Raw genomic sequence first — 25,753 nt, 5'->3', positions numbered from 1 at the left:
CCAGCACTGCTAAGCTATTTTTAGTTTTGACAGTTTTCCAGCACTGTCAAACAGCTGACTTTTTGTTTATCTAAAATTTTTGTTGGCCGCAATTGTTGTGCAGTTGATTATCTAGACTTGCCGCTTTACTCGCTACCAAAAGTACAACTTACGTCAGTGAAAAATTGCTGTCTGAGGTCGTTGCATTAAACAATTGCACAATTATTCGCCGGCTTTGGCAATGACGTCCCATTTTATGAGCGTGCTGCGCCAGGCCTTCAAGACATTTGACCGAGCCAATCTTGCTAGCTTCAATTCGAATCTACAGCATTTGAAGCAGTTAACGGATCAGCTAACATATCGGGACTTACACATTAAGGAGGAGTTGTTTCGTGAGGTCATTGACAGTGTTGACAGTGTTCGCTCGGCACCCTGCACCTATATGCACATCTTTGAGGATGAACGCTTCTCGATGAGTTTGTTTATTGTGCGTGGCGGCAACTCGATTCCATTGCATGATCATCCCATGATGTACGGTTTGCTGCGTTGCCTTTGGGGAAAACTGCATGTGCAAAGCTATTCCCAGCTGTTGGCTGCTGACGATCCCTTGACCTATGACACGAATCCCACGCTGGTCAAGGTCATCGCTGAGGAGCCCTGTCTGGTTACAACAGAAACATCAAGTGCATTGCTTACGCCACGTAAACGCAACTATCATCAGATAACACAAGCCGGAAGCGGAAGTGAAGACGGAAATGGCATTGCTGCCTTTTTCGATATTCTAAGTCCACCTTATGATGCCAATATGCCGATCTTTGGGCCACGCCGTTGCCGTTTCTATCGCCCCAACTCCGAATCCCAATCTTTAGCTGATCATCTAGAGCTGCAATGCATTCCTTCACCATCCAGCTATTATTGTGATTTAACCGATACGCCCAAATCGGTGCTGCAATGCGGTTTTATATGCGCCGCCGAAGCATTTGCCGTCAATGTGACCGACGTTCAGTGATGGAAGCATCTTCTATTAAATATATATATATATATATATTCGATAATTATATACTTATAATTAATTTATTTCCATTTAATATAACTGCATGCAGTGTCAAGCGTTTTCTGTGTTATTTTTAAATTTAATAAAATTGCCTTTTGTTTTGTAATAATTTTTCGACTCAAGTATACAGATAAAAAGTGAGAGATACTGTACAATTTATTATTATCAATTTGTAGTTAATCTTTAGATTGTGGTACTTTATACGAATTCCGAGCATTTTTTTAAGGAATTGCGAAAACTAAGAAATCAAGATAAGTAAGATACAGTGGTCCGATCCAAAAGTAAAAACAAACTTGATCCAGGAACCATACCAAGTTTAAAGTCTCTAGCTCTTATGGTTTCTGAGATCGAAGCGTTCAAACAGACGGACAGACAGTCGGATATGGCTCAATCGACACGGCCGTTGCTTTGAAAAACCGGGCCTGAGTAATATTGTTCGGCATCTTTTTAGGAGATCTCAGATAATCTCGCCATTATCTTCAGATTGATAAATGCTTTGATTTCTCCTCTTGAGCTTTTTCAGATTTGGACTGACACAAATAGGAGCAATCTCCTCCTTGGCGTCCTGTGTAACTGGGACAATTGATGGTTTTTCATCTGCCTCCTGCTCAACTGGCAGCTCAATTACGTTTTTTTCCAGTTCAGACACTTTCAGAGCTGGGAGCATTAAATTTAATTTTCTTTTGGATGTGGCCAATACGGCTACGGGTTCTGTGGACTCAACCACGGTGGTATTTGGAGTATTGATCTTTGCTGGACTCTGCTTAAAGCTGAAAGTCTGAGGTAGTTGCTTGCCATTAGCCAGCATGGCCAAGCATAGTGGATCATCAATGCCTAATAGTGCACAAAATTCCGTGCACTGTGGATTCAGTTGTGCTTTTGGTTGTTCCACATACAAGTGCTTAAAATTCTGTTGCTCAACGGGATCAAATGTGGACGCAGTGCGGCAAAAGTTCAACGGCACCTCAAGATTACTGAATTTGTTGCTTATATGCGATAATTCTTCTGTGGTTGGTGTAAAATTACAGCGCTCCTCCATGGATCCCGCCTTTTTTCCTGGCAAATAGTAATTGTAATCCTTGACCGATATCAGATGATTCGTTGTGTACAATATTGTTAGCCATTCCAGGTCATATTCCAGCTTTAATTGAGTCGTTTCCTCTTCCCTCGTTGGCATGTCCAGCACTTGTAGGAAACGTCGCTTGGGCAGACATTTATCTAGTGCCAAAAACTTGGTAACCGCTGGGGTATGCGTCTCCAAGCTGTCTCCGTTATCATGCTCCTCCAGTTCACTATCGGAGGAAGCGGAATCCTCATCCGCATATTCATTTCTCCTAGCGTTTTTCTTGTGTTGTACCAGCGCTGCGAATTTGCAGTGTAAATGCGCTGCAAACCAATATGTGGGCTGCACCACTTTTAGGAGCTCCTCTAGCGGACGACTCCCAAGTTGTCCGCTGCCAATGTCCTCGGCAAAGTGTGGCTTAAAGCGTAGCAATTGCGCTTTATTGCCATACTCTTGGATGCCCCTGGGCCAATCGTGTGACATGAAAATGTCCACTTTGCCCGAGAGCTGCTGCAAACGAAACACTTCTAATTGACGCACATGGTAGACGCTGCGACACGTTTGCTCCGTATACGGCGGAAACTCATGATGACCGCGCAAAAAGTCATGTCCCTTGTAGATGCCACTAATTCCAGCAATACGAATGCCATTCACATTCACAACGCCCGCATATCCCAGGTAATAGATATTTGGAGCAACCCAACCGCCGTAAGGTAATTCCTGTAAATAGTTTGATGCCTCGTGATTTCCGCCAATGAAGATTGTGAGAATTGGCGCCAAACGCTCTCCACTGTAATATCTGCCAAAAGTATATATAAATAAGTTGTGCCCGCCTGTAGTTTACCTTCACTCACTTGTAAAACGTACACATGTCCATGTATTTACGTGGAACAGCCATCGTTTGTAAATCCGTAACATTACGGGTTGACTGAAAGTCGCCGCAACAGAGAAGCAAGTCGATTTTGATATTGCGCTCTTTTTCGATACCTTCAATTGTATCATAAATGCGCTCCAGTTCGCCGTGGGCGCATCCTTCAATGGCAATCTTCATATTTGTGCTCCTTAAATGCAATTTTATTTTACAAATCAACGTAAATAATCAAATGCGCCCAATGCACAATGTCGCTCTTTGTTTACAGTGCTGCCAACTGGTTTGAATAGTCATGTGACACGACTCGTGTCGCAACATAAAACGGGCTGGCAGCCTTGGTGGCCCATTTTCAGATTGTGATCAACTTTTGAAAAGTATTTAAAATCTGCAACTTCTATATATTTGGATTCAATTTACCTTTATTTAATATAATTTTAAATTATTCATGTAAATTAAATTGTTAAGCTTTGGCAATTATTGCTAAAAAAAATTTAAAAAAAAATAACTAACTTAATTTAAATTTCGCGCCGTTTGCAGTTTCTGACCATATTGAAAATTGTCAGAAGTAACTATAATATGCAGTGTGCGATAAGTCACCCATTTATCGATAAGCCAACGATTCGAATCGCAAACAATTTTTCTTTGTTAATAAAATACTTGAAATGTTTTCTGCGTAAAATGGACAATCAAATGGATAAATTGCAAATAAAAAATGAAGGTGACAACGTGAAGACTCCGTTGCGTGAAGAAAGGGTATATTCACCAGAGCCTCAAGTTTTGGGTGCTTGTGACGCCGATTGGAATAGTGAGGATGAAAATGAGACAGCAACTCTCCCTCCCCCCTCGCCACAACGCAGTGCCGGCAAGGATAACCGTTCAGGTGCTGAACTATCAATAGTTTCCCTTGATGTCTTTAAAGTAGAGCCAAGAAATTATTTAAAATTGGATTTCCTGGATGAACTTGATGAGCTTGAACTGGAAATACAAGAAATTCATGGGGAAGAACACGAAAATCCAGAGCTCACTAACGCATCTTCCAGCAACTGTGAGTCTACACCTGACGGCACAACGGAGACACCGGAGAACCCAATAGCAACTGGTGAACAAAGCCAGGATAAGGTGCCATCCATTGTTATTTCCAAACTGAAGGAAATTGCAGAAAATGCTCTCTCTTTTCAATGCTCCATGAAGGACCCAACTTTCTATATTGACCAATCTTCTTGCAACTGTGAGTCTACACCCACATTGAATGATAAAACCGATGGGACATCGGATAACAAATTAGCAACCGAACAAATATGCCAGGTTAAGGTGCTATCCATTATAATTCCCAACGTTAAGGACGCCGAGAGTATTATCCTGAAGGCGATAGCACCAGTAATTGCCTCTATTACCCAATCTTCCAGCAGCTGTGCATCTGCACCAACAGTAAAGGATAAAACCGATGGAACATTGGATAAAGAATTGGCAACCGCCAAAATATGCCAGGATAAGGCGCTATCTGCTATAACTCCCAACGTTAAGGACGTCGACAAGATTATCCGAAAGCCTCCAGGAAATGACCTCGATTTTCAATGCTCCACGAAGGAAACACATAGGGCTCTTTCAAAACCCTTTGTGGATCGCACCCAGAGCAAGTCGAGATTCACCATTATAATTAAAGGACTTCCCTGCTCCACAACGCTAGACTGGATCTCTCGTCAACTGGCCCAACTTGGTCATACTGTCTGCGAAGCGGCAAGAAACAGCGGGTATATTCCCGAATTTCCAGAAAACTCTATCCTATTGGACCTTTTGTCCAAGAAAAACAATTTGGATGCGCTGAATATCTGCAACCTAGAAGCATTTAAAGTCAGGATTGTACCATTCCGGATTGAGCAGTGCTTCAATTGCCTAGGTTTCAACCACAGCTCTACGAATTGTCGGATAAAGGACAAAGGATCTATCTGTTTTAATTGCGGAGGATCCCATTTCTCCACTGATTGCGTCGAACCGAAGCACGCAACCCCCAAATGCGCAAATTGCGAGGGTAGTCATAAGGCTTGGTTTAGTGGATGCCCCGTCTATATAGAGGCTCTAGAGAAGTGCAAATTAAACATCTTCTTAAAAGCTCAAACTAATAATAGTCGTTAAGTTGGAAAATAGTTAAGCTATTATTACTTATCTATTTTAAAAAAATGGTAAATATGAATTATGGCCAAAAAGTAATCTTATTTTAAAATTAAACGGAATAAATGGCTCTAGAGAAGTGCAAATTAAACATCTTCTTAAAAGCTCAAACTAATACTAGTCGTTAAGTTTGACAATAATTAAACTATTGTTACTTATCTTTTAAAAAAAAAATGGTAAAAATGAATTATGGCCAAAAAGTAATCTTATTTCAAGTTTAAACGGAATAAATGGCTCTAGAGAAGTGAAAATTAAACATCTTCTTAAAAGCTCAAACTAATACTAGTCGTTAAGTTGGAAAATAATTTAATTATTTTTAGTTATCTATATAAAAAAAAATGGTAAATATGAATTACAGCCAAAAAGTTATATTATTTTAAATTTAAACGGAATAAATGTTTATTACTAGTCTATTTTGTTTCTTTTTAACTTGTGAGTTTTAAAAACATATTAAAAATACATTTTATTAGAACGAAAACTAGCAGCTGACTTTAATTAAATCCTTACAATTGGCAGGCAAATTTGAGTAACTATATCCAAGGATTGAAAATAAATATTTACAATTGAACAATTGTTTCCCAAAATTATTAAAAAGTTACAAAACAGCACTTGCTTTTGACTTTATCATAAAAATTTTAAATACGGGTTATTTTTAATTTATATTTTAATAGTTACAAATAAGAACTATTAAAAGAGTTAATTAGTGACTTTTATTTATAAAATCGATAATACATCTTAAATTGAATATCTATTGAACCTAGTTTCCTTTAAGTCCTTTAAAGATGAATTTTACGAAACGATCCTATAATTTTCTCTTTTTCTTTAATATTTTGGCTGCAGTACAATAAGTATGCAGTATTTAGTCGCAAAGAAAATACCAATAGCTACTAAAAAATTCAAAAGAAAAATGCACTTGCAATTGTGAAGCATTAGTGGATGCTAATTATGAATATTCCAGTTTACGATTTTTTATTACAAATCTGTACGAAAAAGAAAATACACGTAAACAGTGAAAATGATGAAAAAGATATGATTCATGCGCCTCAACACCTCCGGAGTTGTGATCGGCTGGTTGGGATTATTGAGCTCCTTTGTGTTGTGATCGCCGTCCTGGCCATGGTGCTATATTTTTATGGAAAATTCATAAGCTTGATTATTTTTGCAATGTCTGACTCCTATATTAACATAGTCTTCAAATCTACATGTTCTTCGGCATCTACTCTTTATTCAAGCAAATACGCCAGAATCGCGATTAGCAAATTCAGCGACCATTGATTCGGCCAGAGGTCAACTAAATAAAAATCTAAATTCGGGAAAGAACCGCGAGCAGAGAAAGTTGTTTTGCTGGTAGCAAACGAATCTAAAGCGATAACGAATAGAATTAAAATATATATAAAAAATACATATATACTTTTGGTATTAACGTACATTCTATATTCAATACATAATACTTCCAAACTCTGTCGAATATATAAGCATTACTATATATTATGATCAATTATTTTCCTGTGCCATTTCTGGGCCATTCAAAGTTAAAGTCGCGTAAAATAAGGGAAAAACATCTCAAAAATAAAATAAAAATACACATTTAAATTTATATTTGTTTTTAAAAAAAAAAGTTACGGAAAAACTCATTTTTTTAACTTTTAAAATACAAATCAAAAATAGATATAATTTTTAAAATTAAAAATAAGAATTAAAAATGATTTATATATTATTAAAACGAAAATAAAGATTTTTGGCTTATATCACTATATAATATAATTTTGGAATTTTGGTGTATTTCAAGTTGAAGTAACACATTTCGTGCACACTGATTTATTTGGTCCTTATTTGCTATCTTTGACTACATTCAATTAAAATCCTGCAATTTAAATAAACAAACTTAAATTCAAACGTTAAAAATGTTTTTATTTTTCAAAAATATCGCTCCATCTAGTACATTATATGCGTGAGTTTGTGTGTGTGTGTGTGTAAAGACAATGTATGTGAAATGCTCAGCGTTAAATTCTCATTCTCTGACCCATTTTAGGTTGGAGTGTGTCTTCTGATCGTTGTAGATTTTATTAGTTACATACAATGATATAGACTCGACTTTTAACTTATGTTATCATAATTTAGTTGGCATAGACTTGCCAATAATTGATTAGAAGTTTTTTTTTAATATAAATCTACAATAAATATATAGCGATCATCTTACCCACCGACCGACCGACCGCTGGGCCGAAGAAGCATGCAACATATATAAAGAATCTTTCAGAAAACCTATAGAATATGCTATCATATATCATTTGTTTACGTTTTTGGAAAGAAATATGATGAGTCACAATATGAAGTCAGCAAAGTCGTTGGTACACAAAAAGCCAATTAAGAGCCAAACTTAAAGGATGTGGGCACAGTTGTCTGGGGGAAGGCAAATCCACCCTGCTTCTCAATCAGTTTCGATTCCTTTGCCGCCTTACGTTGATCCGCAGTAACGACCACTTCCTGGAGCGCTTTGGCCTGTTCGGGCATCAGGTTCGACGTCAGCAGCGAATACCATGGCTGGTCTTGAGTGGAAATTCCTGAAACAAATATATATAATATTAATTAAACTGTTTCAGCTATGTTGGTGAAAATTTCAGCCTCCTAGTTGTTATGGGTCAGTCAGTGAGCGAGTCAGGACAAAGACAGGACTTAAATCAATCATATTACCTGTAATAACTTCCTTAAACGTCCAGTATTCATCAACAGCGGTCTCGTTCTCTTCGTCGTCAATGGGTGTGGTGAATGTTTCGAGACCAGTTTCATTTAAATCACCAACTGATTCCTCCGCTTCGTCATCCGAATCCTCGTCGTCATCCTTGAGCTCAGCTTTTACTTCGAAACCAGCTGAAGCTCCTTTCGTTTTTGCAAAGTCCGCCACCTTATCCAAATAGTTGGGTGCCATTTCATCCATTTCATCCTCATCGCTCGACAGCGCCTCTGCAAAACCAAAATTGTTTTTTTGTTTTTTTTTTTACCGAATAACAATAAGATTGATATCCAAAAAGGTGGATTTCGTTCGTTTAATAGCCAATCAATTCGAATTTGTTGCCTAGTGTTATTGGCGAAAACTCATATTATATTATTGGATTTGGTTCTAACCTTCGCAATCGTCACCGTCCTCCTCTTCTTCTTCCTCCTCCTCCTCCTGTGCTCGGGATTCGTAGGCACGCTTGAGACCGTCAAACAGCAATATTAGTGATGGTACTATCTTATCGGCCACCTCGCTCAGTACCTGTGGCTTGGCATCCCCCAAGGAGATTAATGTACACAGACCAAGTACGCAGAGTTTGCGATCGTGAATACTAAATAAATATAGGCATAGTATTAATAAACAATTAAAGTATTAAATATTTTGTATTTGTGTAGTACCCCAGAAAACAGTCCGTGTCATGCAGCCATTGTTTAATGAAATGCGAGATAATTGGTTCGTTGCTCGGTTGCGACATCTTGTCCATGATGGAGAGCAGCAGCTGCGGATTATAATACAATGCAGCGATGACCACCTGCAGACACATCGTCCTCAACTCGGACGACTGCACCTCGCGTGTCAAACGCGACAGAGCCAGCTCCACAAACATGTGTATCACCGAATCAATTTGACCCTTGCACTGCAATATTATCACCTCCATTAATTTGGCGGCATGGCATTCGGGATCCTCGCCAGGATTGCTAGTCAGCATCTATAAAAAACAACACTCTTAAGTAAGCTTTTTAAACTGAATCAAGTATAGATTCCGGCTTTTGGTTTTGGAACGTCCCGAAATAACTATTTCGGTAAAAGGTTCTATACTAATTGTGATGTGAGGAGATTTTAAATTATAAATTTTTAAAATATCAAAATATCAAAAGCGGGCATTAAAACCAAAACCAAGATCCAAAGGAAAATTTTTTTTTCAAAATTTGAATCAAATGAATTTATTTATTATTTACTTTTTCGAAATAAATTACATTTGAACGCAGAATGAAATAATAGGCCAAACTGTGACCAAAACGGCAATCCGCTTAAAAATTGGCTACGCTTTGTTAAAGTTACGACAGTGCGAAGCTGGTCACGCCTCTGACCTAACGACTTTACAAGCCAAAATATTTGTTGATATTCACATGATTATTTACAGTAAAATGAAAGGTCTCAGAATCAAGTTTAAAGTGTTGTTTTACACTAATTACGATATTAGGAGTTGATCAAAAGTGAAAACTTGAGATTTAAAATTTTGAATTTTCAAACCTTATTACCGAAGTTGAATTTTAGGGATGATGGTGGCAAAATATTATATTTTCTAAATGCACAAAATTTGAATACAGAACAAATCAAGAGGCCAAATCATGATCAACATGAAATTCCGTTTGAAAATCTGTTGAATGTTGATCAAGTTATGACAGTTGGAAGTTCGTCAACCGTACCAGTACAGTACCAGCTCTTGAATTTATTTTGGATACAGTATTGGATCCGGTACTATTCTCTGGTATTGTTAACAGATTTGTAAGCCCAAAACTCTTGTGCGCTATTTATCCTTTTCGAATAAGCCAACTTACAGTTTTGCACATGTCCAGAATGGCCAGCAAACGATTTGGATTGGAAAGGAACGCTGGTGTGTCGACGGTTACATAGTTATGCAACGCTGGCATAATATCAATGAAGTAATCGACGCCATCCTTTTTGAAAACTTGATAGATCAGCTCAAGCATTTGCCACATTTCTGCAGAAATGGCCTTGGACGTCAAATCGTAGACCAACGAAAAGGTTTCCTCATAGAAATCTATGAAATACGAAAACGGAAACATTTAATTAGAACAATGATCGGTTTCTCCATTGACCTTGGGGACTAACCGGTAATGTTGTGCTGGAATATATGACCCACTACATTGATGACAATCGGATGCAGATTAATTAGCACATCCGGATGCTCCTCCATAACGCTGAGTAGCGTTTCTATCGTGTTTAACAATCCCATGGCCGTGATGGCCTTCTCATCGGAACCTTCTTCCGACTCAAGGACTTGACTGAATGTCGTTGCCAAATGCTGACAGATTTCGGTGGCTACCGGCAACAGTTGCTCCGTAAACGTGCAGACAATCTTCTGCATGACATTTGTCAAGTCTTCGTTTTCGGTTTCCCGTATGATCGTCAGCAGTTCCTTGGTGATCTCTTTGATCTGAGACTGCACATATTGTGGTGCCTCATCCTGGGATGATAGGAACATTTGCAGGCCTATGGCGGCCTCCACCTTAACGGGCAGCTCTTTATCCGTTAGCAAGGCATTTGTGGTTAATCTCATAGTTTCGGCCAGCACCTGAGGATTCTTAATTTGGATATCGCAGAAATAGTGCAATACCCAACAGGCACGGGCACGCATATGTCCAGCCGGATTCTGGAATTCCGGGAAAACATATGTGGTGAGCATTGACTCGACCTGATCACGATATAGCGCCTTCTTCAGCAGCACATCTGCCAATGTGCCAATCATATGGAGTGCGCCATCCTTTTGCTTATTGTCCGCATTCGGTGAGGTAATTATTTGCATGATCGTGCTCATCGCCTTGGGCAGGATGCCTTTGCGCTTCTTGCAAACGGAATGCAACAGGGATTGGGCAGCTGGCACTGGTGTAGCATAATCCTCAAAGATATCTAAAAAGGAGCAGAAACAGGAACAGGAGTTTAATTAGGAATCCAAATAACAGCAACTAAGTGCCTGTGCTTACCAAATTTGAGGCGTATATACTCATAGGGATCACTCTCCCACAGCTCCTGATCCGAGTCGGTAAATGACATGATAGGAAATAGGACATCTTGAATAACAGCTACCATATGCGGCTTTATCAGCTTCCAGGTGTAGGCGTGGCTCACTCTGTAAGAAAAACAAACCACTTAAATGAAGTTAAAGTTAAACAAATTGAATTGTAAACTTACGCATTCTTCAGATAATTCAGCACGTCCGTAAGAACACGCGGCGAAACATAGACACGATTACGATATTGGTCTAAAATCTTCAGGAGCACTTCCAAAACGCCAGAACTGAAGGTGGGCAGATACCATTCGGCAAATTTCTGATACTTTTCGCTAACCACACTGCTGGGACTGCCATAGCTGCATAAATAATAAAAACATTTATTTTCATTAATAAATACATTTCTGAAATTGTTATAAAGAAAAATATTTCAGTTATTGAACAAAAAAAAGGTCAAAGGTAATTAAATAAATAAATCATTTTTTAATTTCACTAACTTTGCATAGAAAAAATAATAAACAAATTAATAAATAAATCTTATACATTTAAAATCCTAATCAACTTTAATTGTTAAAAAAATTAAATAACATTTAATAGACAAATTAAAAAAAGCATAAAAATTTTATTTTATTTAATTGATTTTAAAAACAAAACTAAACTATAAATTAATTGAAACATCGCTTAATAAAAAATTGTTAAACAAATTTCTTTAACTAAATAAATAAATAAATACATTATTATAAAATTTATAATAGATAAATTTAGCTAGGGTTTGAAAAAAAAACCAAAATTATAAATTAATAGAAAAAGAAATCTACATATATAAAACTCTTTGTCCTGACTTACTCACTGATAATTAATAAATTTCTAAAATCGGATTATATAAATTTTGCTTTTTAAAAAAAACTTAAACTAAAAAATTTTTAAAATTCTCAATAAACAAATTATGTTTATAATAACTTTGAAGTAGATAAATTAAAAGACGTAAATTAAGATTAGTATGAAATTAATTTAGAGTTTTATTTGGGAACCTACCGCTCAAACATGCGGACCATAATATGGAGAGCCCACTTCTTGGTCTTCCAGTAAGGGAATTCAGTGCGCTCATCATCATCCAGATGGGAACAGTCGGGAACCGCCCGATCCGCAATCTGGCGGCAGATTTCCATCCACTGCGAGAATATCTCTTTGGTGATGAGGTCTAGTGGCAAGCTGTATTGTGTGAGTGCATAGTAAATCTTGAGTATCTGCTTCTGCAGCAACACTGATTGCTCCGACTGATCATTGAGCAGCGTCATCATCAGCTGATAAATCATTGGCAACAACAAATTCATCGCCTCATTGAGCGGCGTTCGCTCCTCGAAGCGTTTATACTCGTACGTCTTGACCAGCTGATACAGGGTGACCAGTGCACCATTCCAGCCATTCACGTCCGGATTCTGCAGGTAGATGCTAATGTTGTCCACCACTTGGGGCCAACGACCGGGAAAATCACTCTTTATGATGTGATTCACACAGACTGAAAGCTGAACCCTGTAAAGGAAAATAACAATCATTAGATTTATTCAAATGAGTTTATAAATATAATTTAAATTTAACAAGTCATCCGCGATAGTTAATTAAGTCTTCATTCTAAAAATGTTTTTGATTAGTTTTGGTATTTTTTCTTTTAATTTAATGATATTTTTGATTTTTAAATTTTATTATAAAGTGTTATAATAAAAATTAAAGAACTTACTAAAATGTATTATTAATTTGAAAATATTACTCTACATTTTTGTTTTAAATAATATTAAATAAAGATGAAAAATATAAAAATATTTTTAAATTAAAAATGAATTGTCTGCGATAATTAATTTAATTTTTAGTTTAAAAATGTATTTGATTAGGTTTGGTATAATTTTTACTTATCTATTTACTTTGTTTTTCTTTTGATTATTTGATATTTGTTGATATTTTTGGTAAGTGCATTTAATTAAATTAAATTAAATTGTATTATAAAAGATTGTATTTTAAATTTCATAAAACAAACTTAAATCTAATCATTATTAATATTTTCAGCTAAAAAATAATTATTTTATATATAAAATAATAACGATCCCTACTGGAAATAGGATTGCATGCTCACCTGATCAGCTCTGGAGCGTGGACAATAGCATCTACGATGGCGCCGCGGATCATGGCGCGATCCTGCTCATGGATGGAGAATGGTATCGGTTCGCCCGGCTTGGTCTCATGATCCGACCAACTGTTGTTGATCAGGTTCTTGAGATAAACAGCGCCCGCCTGTCGCACCGGCTGCTCGAGTGTCGTTTGCATTACGATTTGCAGTATGGTAGGCACAAAACCAATGATTTTGTGTATCTAAATAAGACATGGGAATAGGAATAGGAATACGAATATAGTATAGTATACAATGGGTATTTAGCAAAATAGATTTCCGTTTGTTTACACAGCTGTCGGCATAACATGGCGAATGAGTAATGCGATTCTCTGGATAACATTTCGCGTGCCAATGCGAAAGATTCAACAACTACAACAATTATTGTATATTGATAAAACAATAGCAACACATGTACAGTGGCTCACAACTTAATTGACCCACTACATGTATGATTTATTCAGATATGATATTAACCGATTGAATAAGGCAGGGCATGGAAATCGTAAGAAGCTGACTCAGACACAACAACAACACAAGAGCCACTTGCACAGTGGCGCAAAATTGTATAATGTACATATTCATATTACCATTGTGTGTACTCCGAAGAAATGTTTAATTACTGCCAATTAAATAAAAACTACAATATTTTAATTGCTTCGTTTAAGGTTTTATTTAAATGAACTCAAATATTTTTGAAATTATGTATGAATGAACACTAAGAATAAAATGTAGAAGAAATCAAAACAGGAATGCAAAAGTAGAAAAAAAGGATTGAGTACAAAAATTAAAAAAAAATTATTTTATTTTATTAATGGTTAACGGAAAAGTAGCTGCGGTTCAACTTTCTATATTTATATGACGACACTCATTGATTCTAGATAATTACAAATATTTGGTATATTTATTTTATTATTTAAAATATTCGATAATCGGAATAAGTGCTAAAGCCAAAAACAAAAATACTTTATTAAAAATCACGCAAATTTGTATATAAATTAAATTTTTTTTTTATATTGATATTTTTGACTACCCACTTAGTTAATATGTTTTATATTTTATTTTTAAGTTTAAAACAACATTATTTCTGTACTAAATTAATAAAAGAACCTGATGATATTATTTTCATTTTTTTTTAATAGTGGCCTTCACTTTTTTTAATATCCACTCAACATTATTCAATAATTTTAATACAGCTAAATCAATAAATATAAACTTAATCTGATTATATTTTTGTATTTGTATTCCTGCCCACTGTTCAGCACGCATACATGCAAATATGGATTTGTTAACTGCATTTGTATGCGAATCTTCCCCACCCCTGTGAATCTGCTAGCAGTATTAAGACTTGTTGCCTTACTGTCCCGGTTATGAGGCATGGCTGAAAACTAAATTTTAAACATGTATCATTTTATTGGTTTTGGCCAATATCAATTTACTGTTGACACTGGCATACACACAGTGATATGCACACACACACACAGAGCAGAGGCAGAAAAAGAGGGAGGGAAGGAGGTTAAAAGCGAACAATTAAAAAAGCACATGGTTTTCAATCTTGCTGCTGGCAACAGCGCCCCTTAACAGGGGCATTATACTGTCGTGTTGGTGGTATTAAACTTAGTATCCAAACACCCAGAAGTCACTTACTTGTGCTAATTGATCCTCGGCCGCCTTCCTTTGCTCGGGATTTGGATCAATCGTTGCGCGCAACAGTTCCGTCAATTTTTGTGCCTCCATTTTCGTGTAAGAGGTTTTGCTTTGACCAATTTGCCGGTCTTTTTTGGCTGTTTGGCTGTGATTCTACTAAAGCACCCACAATTTGCTCGATTTTAGTTGAAATGTCGTTTCAATTAGCGCACGGATTAATGCCAATTGCAAAAAATATGTGCTAATAGAAAAAACGTGGAAAAAGGCTGTCACAGCCACACACAACACCGCCGAAATTTCCGAGTCCGAACGTACTTCGGAAAAAATATCGATACCTCAAGTTTAGGTGAAATATCGATTCTACAGTAATGGTGGGAATCTTCAAACTTAGCTATTTATCGAAAAATAAATGTTGCAAGTACGCAAAGAGCACATTGAAATATATTTACTTGCAGTTCAATGTTTATATTTATATAACATTTTATTATCCAGCTGAGAATAGTGTTAATATAATTATATCGATGTTACCACAGCGTTTCAATTGTCTTGTAGTGCTGCAAAACGAAACAATTATATCGAATGTAGCGAATGCAACGCTGTGTATGTGTGTGTGTGATTGTAAGTGTGTGCGAGAGGAGTGACAAAGAGCGAAGTTTTCTAAATGACACATCGTTGCTGGCGGAGGTGTGGTTGAAAATTTATAAACTGCTGTTTAACAAAAGAGCCAGACATTTGAAAGTGGTGTGAAATTCAAGCTTGAATTGTAATTTATCCCGTTCAAATACAACATTCAACAAATCGTCAGTCAACATGGCAGGCAGGCTACCGGCATGCGTAATCGATGTGGGCACCGGGTAGGTTGAATATACTGGTCTGCGGGGAAGTATGTGGTGAGGGAGGGGGAGGGACAATCAAATCGCAGATCAGGTTGTATGCAAATAAGGTGCCGTCTATTTTGACAATTCGAAAAAGAGAGCAAGCTGTCAGCAAACACATGATTAATTTCTATGTTTTTACCTGTTTTTACCTGTTTTTTCTTTTTTTGTAGTTACTCAAAACTAGGTTTTGCTGGCAACAAGGAGCCACAATTCATAATACCCTCGGCGATTGCCATTAAGGAGTCGGCACGCGTCGGCGACACGAACACGCGACGCATCACAAAAGGAATCGAGGATTTGGACTTTTTTATTGGCGACGAGGCTTTCGATGCCACCGGCTACTCTATAAAAGTGAGTCATCATACTCCCATATACATTCCAATTACTAATCGAATCGTTTGCTAATCACTTTCATAGTATCCAGTGCGTCATGGCTTGGTGGAAGACTGGGATTTGATGGAACGCTTTCTGGAGCAATGCATCTTCAAGTATTTGCGTGCGGAGCCCGAGGATCATCATTTTCTGCTCACAGAGCCGCCACTAAATACGCCGGAGAACCGTGAATACACTGCCGAAATCATGTTTGAGACTTTCAATGTTCCCGGTCTCTATATTGCGGTGCAGGCGGTTTTAGCACTGGCCGCCAGTTGGGCATCCAGATCCGCGGAGGAGCGAACACTCACTGGCATTGTGGTAGACAGTGGTGATGGAGTGACGCACGTTATTCCCGTGGTGAGTCCCTGTAATATAATTTCGATATACGTGCGTTATCTTATCGCTTTTGGTTCAATTAACAGAGCTGTTGATATTGGTAAATATCAATATTTGATATCTATGTTATTCAATTAACAGAACTATGTCATCGATTTAATTAACAGAGCTAACGATCAATTATATTTCGATATACACAACATCTATGTTATCAATTCAATTAACAGAGCTTTTAATATTTGTAAATATCTTTGTTATTAATTCAACTAAAAGAGCTGTTGATCAATCATATTTTGATATACATAACATCAATATTATCAATTCATTTAAAAGAGCTGTTGATTAATTATATTTTGACATACACAACATCTATGTTAACGATTCTATCAAGTTGTATTTCATTTATCGCACAATAATATCTACAGAAAAGATAACACAAATAATACTTATCGATATTTGATCTAAAACGTTACTTATATATCGACATTTGAATTTGACAGGCCGAAGGCTATGTGATTGGATCCTGCATCAAGCATATACCGATTGCTGGTCGCAACATTACATCCTTCATCCAGAGTTTGCTCCGGGAACGGGAGGTGGGCATTCCGCCGGAACAGAGCCTGGAGACGGCCAAAGCGATCAAGGAGAAACATTGCTATATTTGCCCAGACATTGCAAAAGAGTTTGCCAAGTACGATACGGAGCCAAGCAAATGGATTCGTCAATTTGAGGGACTTAACACCGTCACCAAGCAGCCATTTAATGTGGATGTTGGCTATGAGCGTTTCCTCGGACCAGAAATCTTCTTTCATCCGGAATTCTCCAATCCCGACTTTACCATACCACTGTCCGAGATTGTCGACAATGTTATACAAAACTGTCCCATTGATGTGCGACGTCCGTTATACAACAATATTGTACTGAGCGGTGGCTCCACAATGTTCAAGGACTTTGGCAGACGACTGCAACGGGACATTAAGAGATCGGTGGATACCCGTCTACGGATTAGCGAAAATCTGTCGGAGGGACGCATTAAGGTATTATCAAAATGATCATTTTTGAGTTGCAGACATAGATCTATAATAATCGATTTATTATTTAGCCAAAACCCATCGATGTCCAGGTGATCACGCATCATATGCAGCGTTATGCTGTCTGGTTTGGAGGCAGTATGCTGGCATCAACGGTAATGAATTTCTTACTTTTATTTATTAAATAGTATTTAACCTGTATAAAATATCCTTTTTCTGATACAACACTATGCATTTTTGTATGAAAACAGTTTTTTTTTTTTAATTTTTAGAATCATTCTTTAAAACTTATTTCAATATTGATTCAGAATGCATACAATTTATAAATTTGAATGAGTAATATCTAACACATACATCTGTCTAACTAATTTCATAACAAAATCAAGGGAGAGAAAAAGTAACAATCATTTTTTTATATATAAATTAAAGAACTTTAGGACCGGCTTTTCAATGTCTAAATAAGGAGTATGAAAACTATATCAGAGATATTTTGACGTAAAACGTATTGAAATAAATGTCAAATTTTAAAATATCTCTTTGATAAAATTTAAACAGACAATGAAAAATCTGTCCTTAAAGTTCAATAATCGAAAAAAATAATAATAATAATTGCTAGATATAAAATAAAAATATTACCAAAGATATATATGTAAACTGTTTTTTTTTTTAAATGCAATTTCATTTTTATCAGAAAAAGATGGTTTTGTAAAGATTAAGAAAGTTCTAGCTATGTTACTTGGATCTATTTAACTGTAAAGCAGATTAATAATAAGTTTTACACGTTCTAGCCGGAGTTCTACCAGGTGTGTCACACAAAGGCCGCCTATGAGGAGTACGGACCCAGCATCTGCCGTCACAATCCTGTCTTTGGAACCATGACATAATTATAATCCTCTGATGTTCGTGGCTGTCTGTCAAAAATGCCGCGCCTAAACTTATTTTTTATGTATTGATTTGATTTCCGTTTTTTAATTCTATATGCGACCATGTATTCCACGCTATAGTATTGCTTAGACATTAGTAATGATTTTCTATTTGTTAGGCTGTAAAGTTGTCGAAAAAAAAAAAATATTTGTATATCAACAATACGCGTTAAATCATTTTGGCCAAATTTTTATTTCCTGTGTGATTCGGATTTTGAATTAAGCTAAAATGTGTTTAAATAACAATGTCTGCCAGTTAAACTTTTTATAAGATGCATTACTTCTACAAGATTAATTATATAATGTGTAACTTTCTTATGTCCAACACACGCACACACACAGAACACACACACCAAACGGCGCTGCATTGAATACCGGTCAAAACCCAATTTTTAATTAAATTGAAATTGTACTTGTCAAAGTAATATTATAAATTGCAATAACTGCAGTTTGATTACATGAAGAAGGGAAAAATAATATGAAAACTAATATTGATGAAAAATCTGTTTGTTATATTGATAAGCGTAATTGAAGGCATTCATTAAATCAATAAAACATTCTTTAAGCCCAAAGTGAAATTAATTTCGAGTTTATTGCGGGTATAGCAAAGTTTAAGTTTTTTTTTTAAAGTTTTTTAGAGAAAATATATTTGTATGAATGAGAAAAACTGGATGCATTTTAAACTTTTTAACATAAAAATTTATTTTAGCTCTTATTTGTAATGTGACTTCATGAAACTATTCAAAATTTTCAAATTCAATTAAACAATTATTTTCATTGAAAAATAACTTTTATTTTGAATTTTTGAAACAAAAAAAAGAAGATTAATTATTTGGCTATTTTTGAATTTAAATTTTTATAATAAAAAATAATGACAGGTAATTTGAAAGTTTAAAATTTTTTGATCAGATAAAAAAAAATTTATTTGTTTAATTTTTTGATAATCAACATATAGTTTAATATTCTATATTTTTAAACTAGAATCGGAACGGTCACTGCTTATGTTTCTAAATAGAATATTAAACGCCGTTTTGTTCTAAAGCTTTGACAGGAAATTTTATTAATGTATTACATATTTGGAATACACATGAGTAATAAACATTTTCTAATATTCAAATTTTGTGACTGTCGCTTAAGCGTAAGAAAACAAAGTGTTTTTTAAAAACACTCGAACACAAAGCTTTGCAATTATTAAACTGTTTTCATTTGATTCTGATAACAATGCGGTGCAAGTTATCAACTTTAAGTGGCTGTGAGGAGGGTACAATAGTATGGTATGTAATAAGAAAGAATATTATTAGAATAGGGTGTAGGCGGCTCTAATCAACATAGTCACTGGATCCTTCCTCCTCGTCATCATTACTGCTACTCGATGGGGCAACGGCTGTTTCCGGTGATCGCAAGTGTTCAGCAATCCGAAAGCTCTGCAGAAAATCCCGCATAGCATCCATCATCAATGTCAGCGATTGCTGTAGACCAGCTTTTACAGGAATAAATAAGCAAAAATTAAATAATAGTAGCAACAATAATGTCATAAAGATTTATAAAGATATAAGACCAGAAATATTTATAAGCTCAGCAATTCAATGGAAGTGTGAGTTTCAACTCTAAATTTAACCAATTTGCAATTTGCCTGATTGCGAGATCAAATAGTCTTAGCTACGTTATGTGATAATTTTAGCTTTCTAGTTCTTACGGTTAGTTCTCCACAATGGACAAAGGGTTTTGTAAATAGATGAAAAATACAATAAAAATTTAACCTTCAGCTTCGCCGCCATGGGCGATTGGTTCTGGCTCTGGAAAGCCTAGCAGAGGAGGAGCAGCAGCAGGGGGAGGAGGAGGAACAGCTCCTGCTCCAGCTACAGCGGCACCAGCTACCTCAGGTTGGTGTTGTTGTTGTGCGGCAGCAATGTTATTCAAATTAAATGTTGGCAAAAGCGATTGGAAAAACATTGATACAGAGTTGTTGGCGGTCGTTGTGGGACTGCTGCTCGAAGATGATTTACTGCCAATAAAGAAACAAGTTAATTAATTAATTCGTTTGTCATCTGTTGATTTCAACTCACCGCTGATAGCAATTGACACTGTCAACAGGCGGCAGTGGATCGTAAGTCATGATGGCCTGCTTTTCTTTAGATACAAACACGGCCAAGGGCACTTTCTCCTTGTAGTCGGAGAGGATGACATGACGCAAAATGGGACGCGGTGGTGTACCGCCGTAGCGTACAGAACGCTTTTCTTTGCAGTCATTAATAAGCGGATCCTTGGCTTCAATGCGATCCAGTGCAGTATTTACATTGCTCTCCAGCCAAGTGAGCACATCATTCTGACGCCACACAATCTTGGCACGACACACATACAAACAGACGAGTTGGTGCAACGCAGGTGATTGACTACAACACAAGAGAGAAGAGATGACTAACTAGATTCAACTATTAGATCATTCACATCCGGATACTATTGAAGGAATTACAAAAAAAAGAATACAAGTTAAGGAATTCAAATAAAAATAGAAAAAAATAAGAAATCGTAAATAAGGTGCTTCAAACAAGTAAAATATTTAGATTACAAAAATTAGAAAAAAACTAAATTCAAGAGACAAAAATTAGGAAATTCTACTTAAAAAGTAGCTTTAATTTTTCTGTCTGGTTGGATTTTTTTTCAAATAGAAATATACATTAATCAAATCACTCTATATTATTACGGAAAGAGCTAGATAAACAAGATTTCGCCGAAGAAAAAACTATTTTTATTTTTTGATTTTCCTAAATTTGGTCTTCCCAATTTTTGTTTTATCAACTTTTTTTCCTTATTTTTGTTTTCCAAATATTGTTTTTTCTAATTTTGTCTTTTCTTAATTTTTCTCGTCCTAATTTTTAATTTCTAATAACAGTATTACTAATTTTAGTTTCCTAAAAATTCCTTAAGAATTACGCAATATTTAAGAAACTATTTTGGATATTGCCTTATCCTAATTTTGGTCTTCCCAATTTTTATTCCTAATTTGTGTCCTCCATTTTTTTTTCGAAATTTTTTTTCTCAATATTTGTTTTCGACTTTTCCTAATTTATGTCTTTCTGGTTTTTAATTCCTAATTGTATTCATAATTTTTAATTCCTAATATTTTTTTGTGTAATCTGACAAATATTTTCGATATTCGTATAGTAAGTCGGATTAGACAGATCTTGATGGGGATGGAATACTCACTTGCCAGACACATCGGCAAAGAAATATGATGAGGCAAGCACACGTTTGTCTGTTTGCACGGACATCTCGTCCAGGAGCGGACGCAGTAGACCCGGGAACATGAGCAGCGCATATTGCAGAGCCTCGTTGGCACGCGCACAACTGCCATGGAGCGTGTAGAGAGCCAAGGCATAGGAGTAAGCCATGTTCGGGAGCTGGGCAAGATTACGGGTCGCATTATATTGCTCATAGAATTCCACTAGCCAGCCAAATTGTTTGCTTCGCAATGCATAGTAATCGATGACCAGGACCATGGCCAAGGGATCAACATCCGGCTGCAGACTCAACAGCAGCTTGGAGATCTCAAATGCGGTGCGGCAACAGGCACGCTCCTCCAGATACTGAGCATGCTTGAACAGCACAATGAAAAAAGCGCGATTCTCCTGTCGCCGATAATCCAATCGGGAATTCCCCGATGTTAAACTGAAATTGATGTGCAGCGAGGATTCCAGGAGCAACAGAGCACGCTCAATCAGCTCGGAGGCCAGTGCGAAGTCCTCCGTCATTTTGCACACCTCACTCAGCTGGACAAGTGAGTCGACGTGGTAGGGACAGCGTTTGATAAGCGTTATCAAAAATTCGGAATCTATGCGTTCCAGTGCCGATAGAAACATGTGTTGTACACCTTGATAGTACTGACTGTGCTGGAAGCTGAACCATTGCCCTGAACCATTATCCTCGTCTTTCAGTTGCTGTTTTGGACTCCTCGAGGATGTGCTCGGTATTTCAGGCGTTGGTATCAGTTTCATTGAGATGATATTCTTGGTCAATGGCGGCCATGAACACTTTGCAGTTATCATGTAAGTGGATTTTAGTGTTGGCTTCTGGCGACCACGCTTATTTCTAACAGAAGAAACAAAAACACAAAAAACATCATATTGTAAGCTATAAAATAATTTGAAATTGAATTTATACCAAAGGGATAATAAAAAATGTTAGGGATAAGTAAAAATGTGAAATGAATAATATATCGATATCAACCATAAGTTAGCATTATTTAATGTGAAATTGTAAAAACTGATAGTTAAAATTATAATAAACATATTTAAAATTTGTACAATATAATGATTAAAAAATTTATAATTTTTAATCTAATGGAAATATAACTGATACATCGGTAGATATTTTTTTGTGATGATATCAATATCGATATGACATATTTTTATATGACAGTGATGTAAAGACATCAACCAATTGGTTTTTGCATATATATCTATATATGAATTCTATAAAAATCTATATATCAATACATGACTTATCGATAGTTTCGACTTTGCCCCTAGTTTGAACTTACTCAACTTTGACAACGCGCTTGCCGAAAGTGCGCCGCATTTCATTCTGTTGATTCAGATGTTTGAGCTCCACTGTAAGCAGTTTTCTGCTTGCCAGTTGTTGTCCAGGATTTTTCTCCAACTGCTTTGGCAACGCATCATAGAGTTTGCCATAGAGCGGATCAGCTCTTTCAATGTATTTATCTGGACGTTCGTTATCTTCACTACTTATGTGGTTGCCATGCGATTTGACTTTCTTCTTGCGTTTCTTCTTCTTCTTTGCAACGCTGTTCGCTGGCAGAGCTGCCGATGGATGTTCCGTCTCATTGTCGTCTTCCTTAAATTCGCTCTCCGATAGACTTTGTTGATTTAGCTGCAACAAACACACACACACACACACAGAAGTTACGTCAACAGCAACAACACTTTACATTTGTTTAGACTTACCAAATCAAATGGATTTAAATGCGTATTCCCTCTGGCCGTGTCCAGCTCATCATTGTCAGTCAAGTGGTCATTGTCCAATTCGTCGTCTGGCGGTGGCGCCAGCTTATCGGCTCCGCCTTGCAGCTTCTTTAGCATACGGGCGGACATGTTCTTTTCTTATTACTAAGCAAATTTGGACATGTGAAAAATTATTTACAAGAAAATTACAAATAATTATCGTTTTCCCGTTCTTCTTCTAGTTGTTCTTAAAAAGACTGACGTCTCTGTAGTAACACTGCTGCCAACTTGTTTTAATGAACATGTCGCAAAAAAAAGCTGGCCGACCATTTTTGGATTGTGATCAATTCCTTAAATGTATTAAAATTTGCAGCTTTGATAATTCACCATTATTTTATTTAGTTTCGAATTAAAAACCTACAATAAATGATCGGGTTGTTGCCCATTTATTGCTTAAACAGTAAATAAATTTAAATTGCGCGCTGCTTGCAATTTTTGATCATATTGAAAACAGTCAGAACAAGCTAAAAAATAGCTAAGTTTGCAACTCTTAAGATAAGTTGGCAGCACTGAATCTGAATGAATCTGAATTTGGAAGCAGTGCTGCCAACTTTCTTAAGGAAAAAAACTGTTTTTGACGGGAAAAGTCCAAAAAAATTGAAATTTCATATGAAAAAGCTGACGCATATCAAGATTCATTGGATTTCATAGTTAAGTTCATGATGAAATATGTATATGGTGCTCTCGTCGGCAAAATTATTCCCTTAACTTAGTGCTTCGACTGCCTACGAGAGCACAAAACGTATTGCATCCATCTAAGACCGGTATGACGCCGTAGCGAAAAAAGCCGGTATAGAGCCCTTAAGTAGGACTTTACCATACAAAAATTGGACAGTTAGGTTCAAAATAAAGGCTTTTAGGCGAGCCCCTATCATTAACGGCGTCATTAACGACGATTTTTTTGACAAAAGTTGGCAGCCCTGGCTAAAAATTGATTAAAAATCGATTTACCACCACAAAAAGGTCAGTTAATATTTGAAATATTTCTTGTAAACCGTAAATTTCTCATTAATTCAATTATGCATTCAACAAGTCGTCGGACATACATGATGGATCCGTTATATACATTTGAATAAAAACTTTAAGTACAATTTATAATAAATTTAGTAATGAGCAATTTACAATTTGACAATTAGACTTTAAAATATCGGCATTTTCATCAGTGTAAACGACTTTCGACGTAAGCAAAGGCTCTTTGCTTACCGACATTGTAAATTGACTATAAGGTTATAAACGAACGAGCTTTTGCTGCCGACGAGAGCTCTAATTTTTCACACCTATTTACGGGTGCACAAAAATAAGTTGTCTTCATTATACAGTGGTCGGCATATTTATTTTGACAAAAGCTAAATCTACTCATAATTTAAACTAACTTTATGAAGATTTTAGTATAAATAAAAATTTTTTTCATACTAAGACCTAAACTTCGATGAGTGTCTAGATGAATTGTTGACAGATCATCTCTATGGGAGCTATATGATATAGTGGACGGATTTGAACCAAATTTCGCCAGAATGTACAGTATAAGCCCAGATATTTATGCAATAAATTTGGTTAAACTATCTCAAAAAACAAAAAAATTTTTCATACTAAGACCTAAACTTCGATGATTGTCTAGATGAATTGTGGACAGATCATCTCTATGGGAGCTATATGATATAGTGGACGGATTTGAACCAAATTTCATCAGAATGTACAGTATAAGAACAGATATTTATGCAATAAATTTGGTTAAGATATCTCAAAAAACAAAAATTTTTTTCATACTAAGACCTAAACTTCGATGAGTGTCTAGATGAATTGTTGACAGATCATCTCTATGGGAGCTATATGATATAGTGGACGGATTTGAACCAAATTTCATCAGAATGTACAGTATAAGCCCAGATATTTATGCAATAAATTTCGTTAAACTATCTCAAAAAACAAAAATTTTTTTCATACTAAGACCTAAACTTCGATGATTGTCTAGATGAATTGTGGACAGATCATCTCTATGGGAGCTATATGATATAGTGGACGGATTTGAACCAAATTTCATCAGAATGTACAGTATAAGCCCAGATATTTATGCAATAAATTTGGTTAAGATATCTCAAAAAACAAAAATTTTTTTCATACTAAGACCTAAACTTCGATGAGTGTCTAGATGAATTGTTGACAGATCATCTCTATGGGAGCTATATGATATAGTGGACGGACTTGAACCAAATTTCATCAGAATGTACAGTATAAGCCCAGATATTTATGCAATAAATTTGGTTAAGATATCTCAAAAAACAAAAATTTTTTTCATACTAAGACCTAAACTTCGATGAGTGTCTAGATGAATTGTTGACAGATCATCTCTATGGGAGCTATATGATATAGTGGACGGATTTGAACCAAATTTCATCAGAATGTACAGTATAAGCCCAGATATTTATGCAATAAATTTGGTTAAACTATCTCAAAAAACAAAAATTTTTTTCATACTAAGACCTAAACTTCGA

General features: G+C 36.1%; 5 protein-coding genes across 6 annotated transcripts; 2 read left to right on the top strand and 3 right to left on the bottom strand.

Moving 5' to 3' along the window:
- Positions 1–48: 48 nt before the first annotated feature.
- On the top strand, positions 49–1,136 carry LOC117788360 (2-aminoethanethiol dioxygenase). The gene is made up of 2 exons (XM_034627111.1): positions 49–128; positions 167–1,136. Exon 2 carries the CDS (start codon positions 221–223, stop codon positions 986–988), a length of 768 nt encoding a protein of 255 aa, XP_034483002.1. The 5' UTR covers positions 49–128; positions 167–220; the 3' UTR covers positions 989–1,136.
- Positions 1,085–3,229, bottom strand: LOC117788359 (lariat debranching enzyme). The gene is made up of 2 exons (XM_034627110.1): positions 2,951–3,229; positions 1,085–2,895 (listed from the first exon to the last, which is right to left on the bottom strand). The coding sequence occupies exons 1-2, from the start codon at positions 3,145–3,147 to the stop codon at positions 1,491–1,493; spliced, it is 1,602 nt and encodes a 533-aa protein (XP_034483001.1). The 5' UTR covers positions 3,148–3,229; the 3' UTR covers positions 1,085–1,490.
- A 3,797-nt stretch (positions 3,230–7,026) lies between these two features.
- On the bottom strand, positions 7,027–18,583 carry LOC117789160 (importin-7). Of its 2 annotated transcripts, XM_034628224.1 has the most exons (12): positions 18,571–18,583; positions 14,698–14,853; positions 13,018–13,253; positions 11,925–12,422; positions 11,072–11,248; positions 10,864–11,009; positions 9,992–10,789; positions 9,697–9,920; positions 8,533–8,843; positions 8,263–8,465; positions 7,831–8,100; positions 7,504–7,700 (listed from the first exon to the last, which is right to left on the bottom strand). In XM_034628224.1, the coding sequence occupies exons 2-12, from the start codon at positions 14,785–14,787 to the stop codon at positions 7,504–7,506; spliced, it is 3,150 nt and encodes a 1,049-aa protein (XP_034484115.1). In that variant the 5' UTR covers positions 14,788–14,853; positions 18,571–18,583. The 2 variants fall into 2 exon arrangements, with proteins under 2 accessions (XP_034484117.1, XP_034484115.1); XM_034628226.1 differs by lacking the exon at positions 18,571–18,583 and having other exon boundaries at positions 7,027–7,700; positions 14,698–15,022.
- LOC117789161 (actin-related protein 3) lies at positions 15,338–18,812 on the top strand. The gene is made up of 6 exons (XM_034628227.1): positions 15,338–15,551; positions 15,746–15,926; positions 15,993–16,307; positions 16,787–17,323; positions 17,389–17,472; positions 18,106–18,812. Exons 1-6 carry the CDS (start codon positions 15,508–15,510, stop codon positions 18,199–18,201), a joined length of 1,257 nt encoding a protein of 418 aa, XP_034484118.1. The 5' UTR covers positions 15,338–15,507; the 3' UTR covers positions 18,202–18,812.
- A 457-nt stretch (positions 18,813–19,269) lies between these two features.
- On the bottom strand, positions 19,270–23,468 carry LOC117788095 (transcription factor 25). The gene is made up of 6 exons (XM_034626760.1): positions 23,205–23,468; positions 22,781–23,130; positions 21,448–22,329; positions 20,307–20,633; positions 20,001–20,245; positions 19,270–19,720 (listed from the first exon to the last, which is right to left on the bottom strand). Exons 1-6 carry the CDS (start codon positions 23,349–23,351, stop codon positions 19,560–19,562), a joined length of 2,112 nt encoding a protein of 703 aa, XP_034482651.1. The 5' UTR covers positions 23,352–23,468; the 3' UTR covers positions 19,270–19,559.
- Positions 23,469–25,753: the final 2,285 nt, after the last annotated feature.

Source organism: Drosophila innubila (genome assembly GCF_004354385.1).
Source record: "Drosophila innubila isolate TH190305 chromosome 3L unlocalized genomic scaffold, UK_Dinn_1.0 0_D_3L, whole genome shotgun sequence".
NCBI lineage: Eukaryota > Metazoa > Arthropoda > Insecta > Diptera > Drosophilidae > Drosophila > Drosophila innubila.
This window is presented reverse-complemented; position numbering and strand designations above follow the sequence as displayed.

What these genes read in the sequence shown, in the direction of transcription:
- LOC117789160 (XM_034628224.1), bottom strand. Translation starts at nt 14,787, where the DNA reads ATGGAGGCACAAAAATTGACGGAACTGTTGCGCGCAACGATTGATCCA. An exon ending in ATGGTCCGCATGTTTGAGCG is followed by an intron (nt 11,249 to 11,924) that starts GTAGGTTCCCAA and finishes TTATTTATGCAG; the next exon opens with CTATGGCAGTCCCAGCAGTG. An exon ending in GTTTAAGGAAGTTATTACAG is followed by an intron (nt 7,701 to 7,830) that starts GTAATATGATTG and finishes TATTTGTTTCAG; the next exon opens with GAATTTCCACTCAAGACCAG.
- LOC117788359 (XM_034627110.1), bottom strand. Translation starts at nt 3,147, where the DNA reads ATGAAGATTGCCATTGAAGGATGCGCCCACGGCGAACTGGAGCGCATT. An exon ending in GACATGTGTACGTTTTACAA is followed by an intron (nt 2,896 to 2,950) that starts GTGAGTGAAGGT and finishes TACTTTTGGCAG; the next exon opens with ATATTACAGTGGAGAGCGTT.
- LOC117788360 (XM_034627111.1), top strand. Translation starts at nt 221, where the DNA reads ATGACGTCCCATTTTATGAGCGTGCTGCGCCAGGCCTTCAAGACATTT.
- LOC117788095 (XM_034626760.1), bottom strand. Translation starts at nt 23,351, where the DNA reads ATGTCCGCCCGTATGCTAAAGAAGCTGCAAGGCGGAGCCGATAAGCTG. An exon ending in ATTTAAATCCATTTGATTTG is followed by an intron (nt 23,131 to 23,204) that starts GTAAGTCTAAAC and finishes TGTTTGTTGCAG; the next exon opens with CTAAATCAACAAAGTCTATC. An exon ending in AAGCGCGTTGTCAAAGTTGA is followed by an intron (nt 22,330 to 22,780) that starts GTAAGTTCAAAC and finishes TTCTTCTGTTAG; the next exon opens with AAATAAGCGTGGTCGCCAGA.
- LOC117789161 (XM_034628227.1), top strand. Translation starts at nt 15,508, where the DNA reads ATGGCAGGCAGGCTACCGGCATGCGTAATCGATGTGGGCACCGG. An exon ending in GTAATCGATGTGGGCACCGG is followed by an intron (nt 15,552 to 15,745) that starts GTAGGTTGAATA and finishes CTTTTTTTGTAG; the next exon opens with TTACTCAAAACTAGGTTTTG. An exon ending in TGACGCACGTTATTCCCGTG is followed by an intron (nt 16,308 to 16,786) that starts GTGAGTCCCTGT and finishes TGAATTTGACAG; the next exon opens with GCCGAAGGCTATGTGATTGG.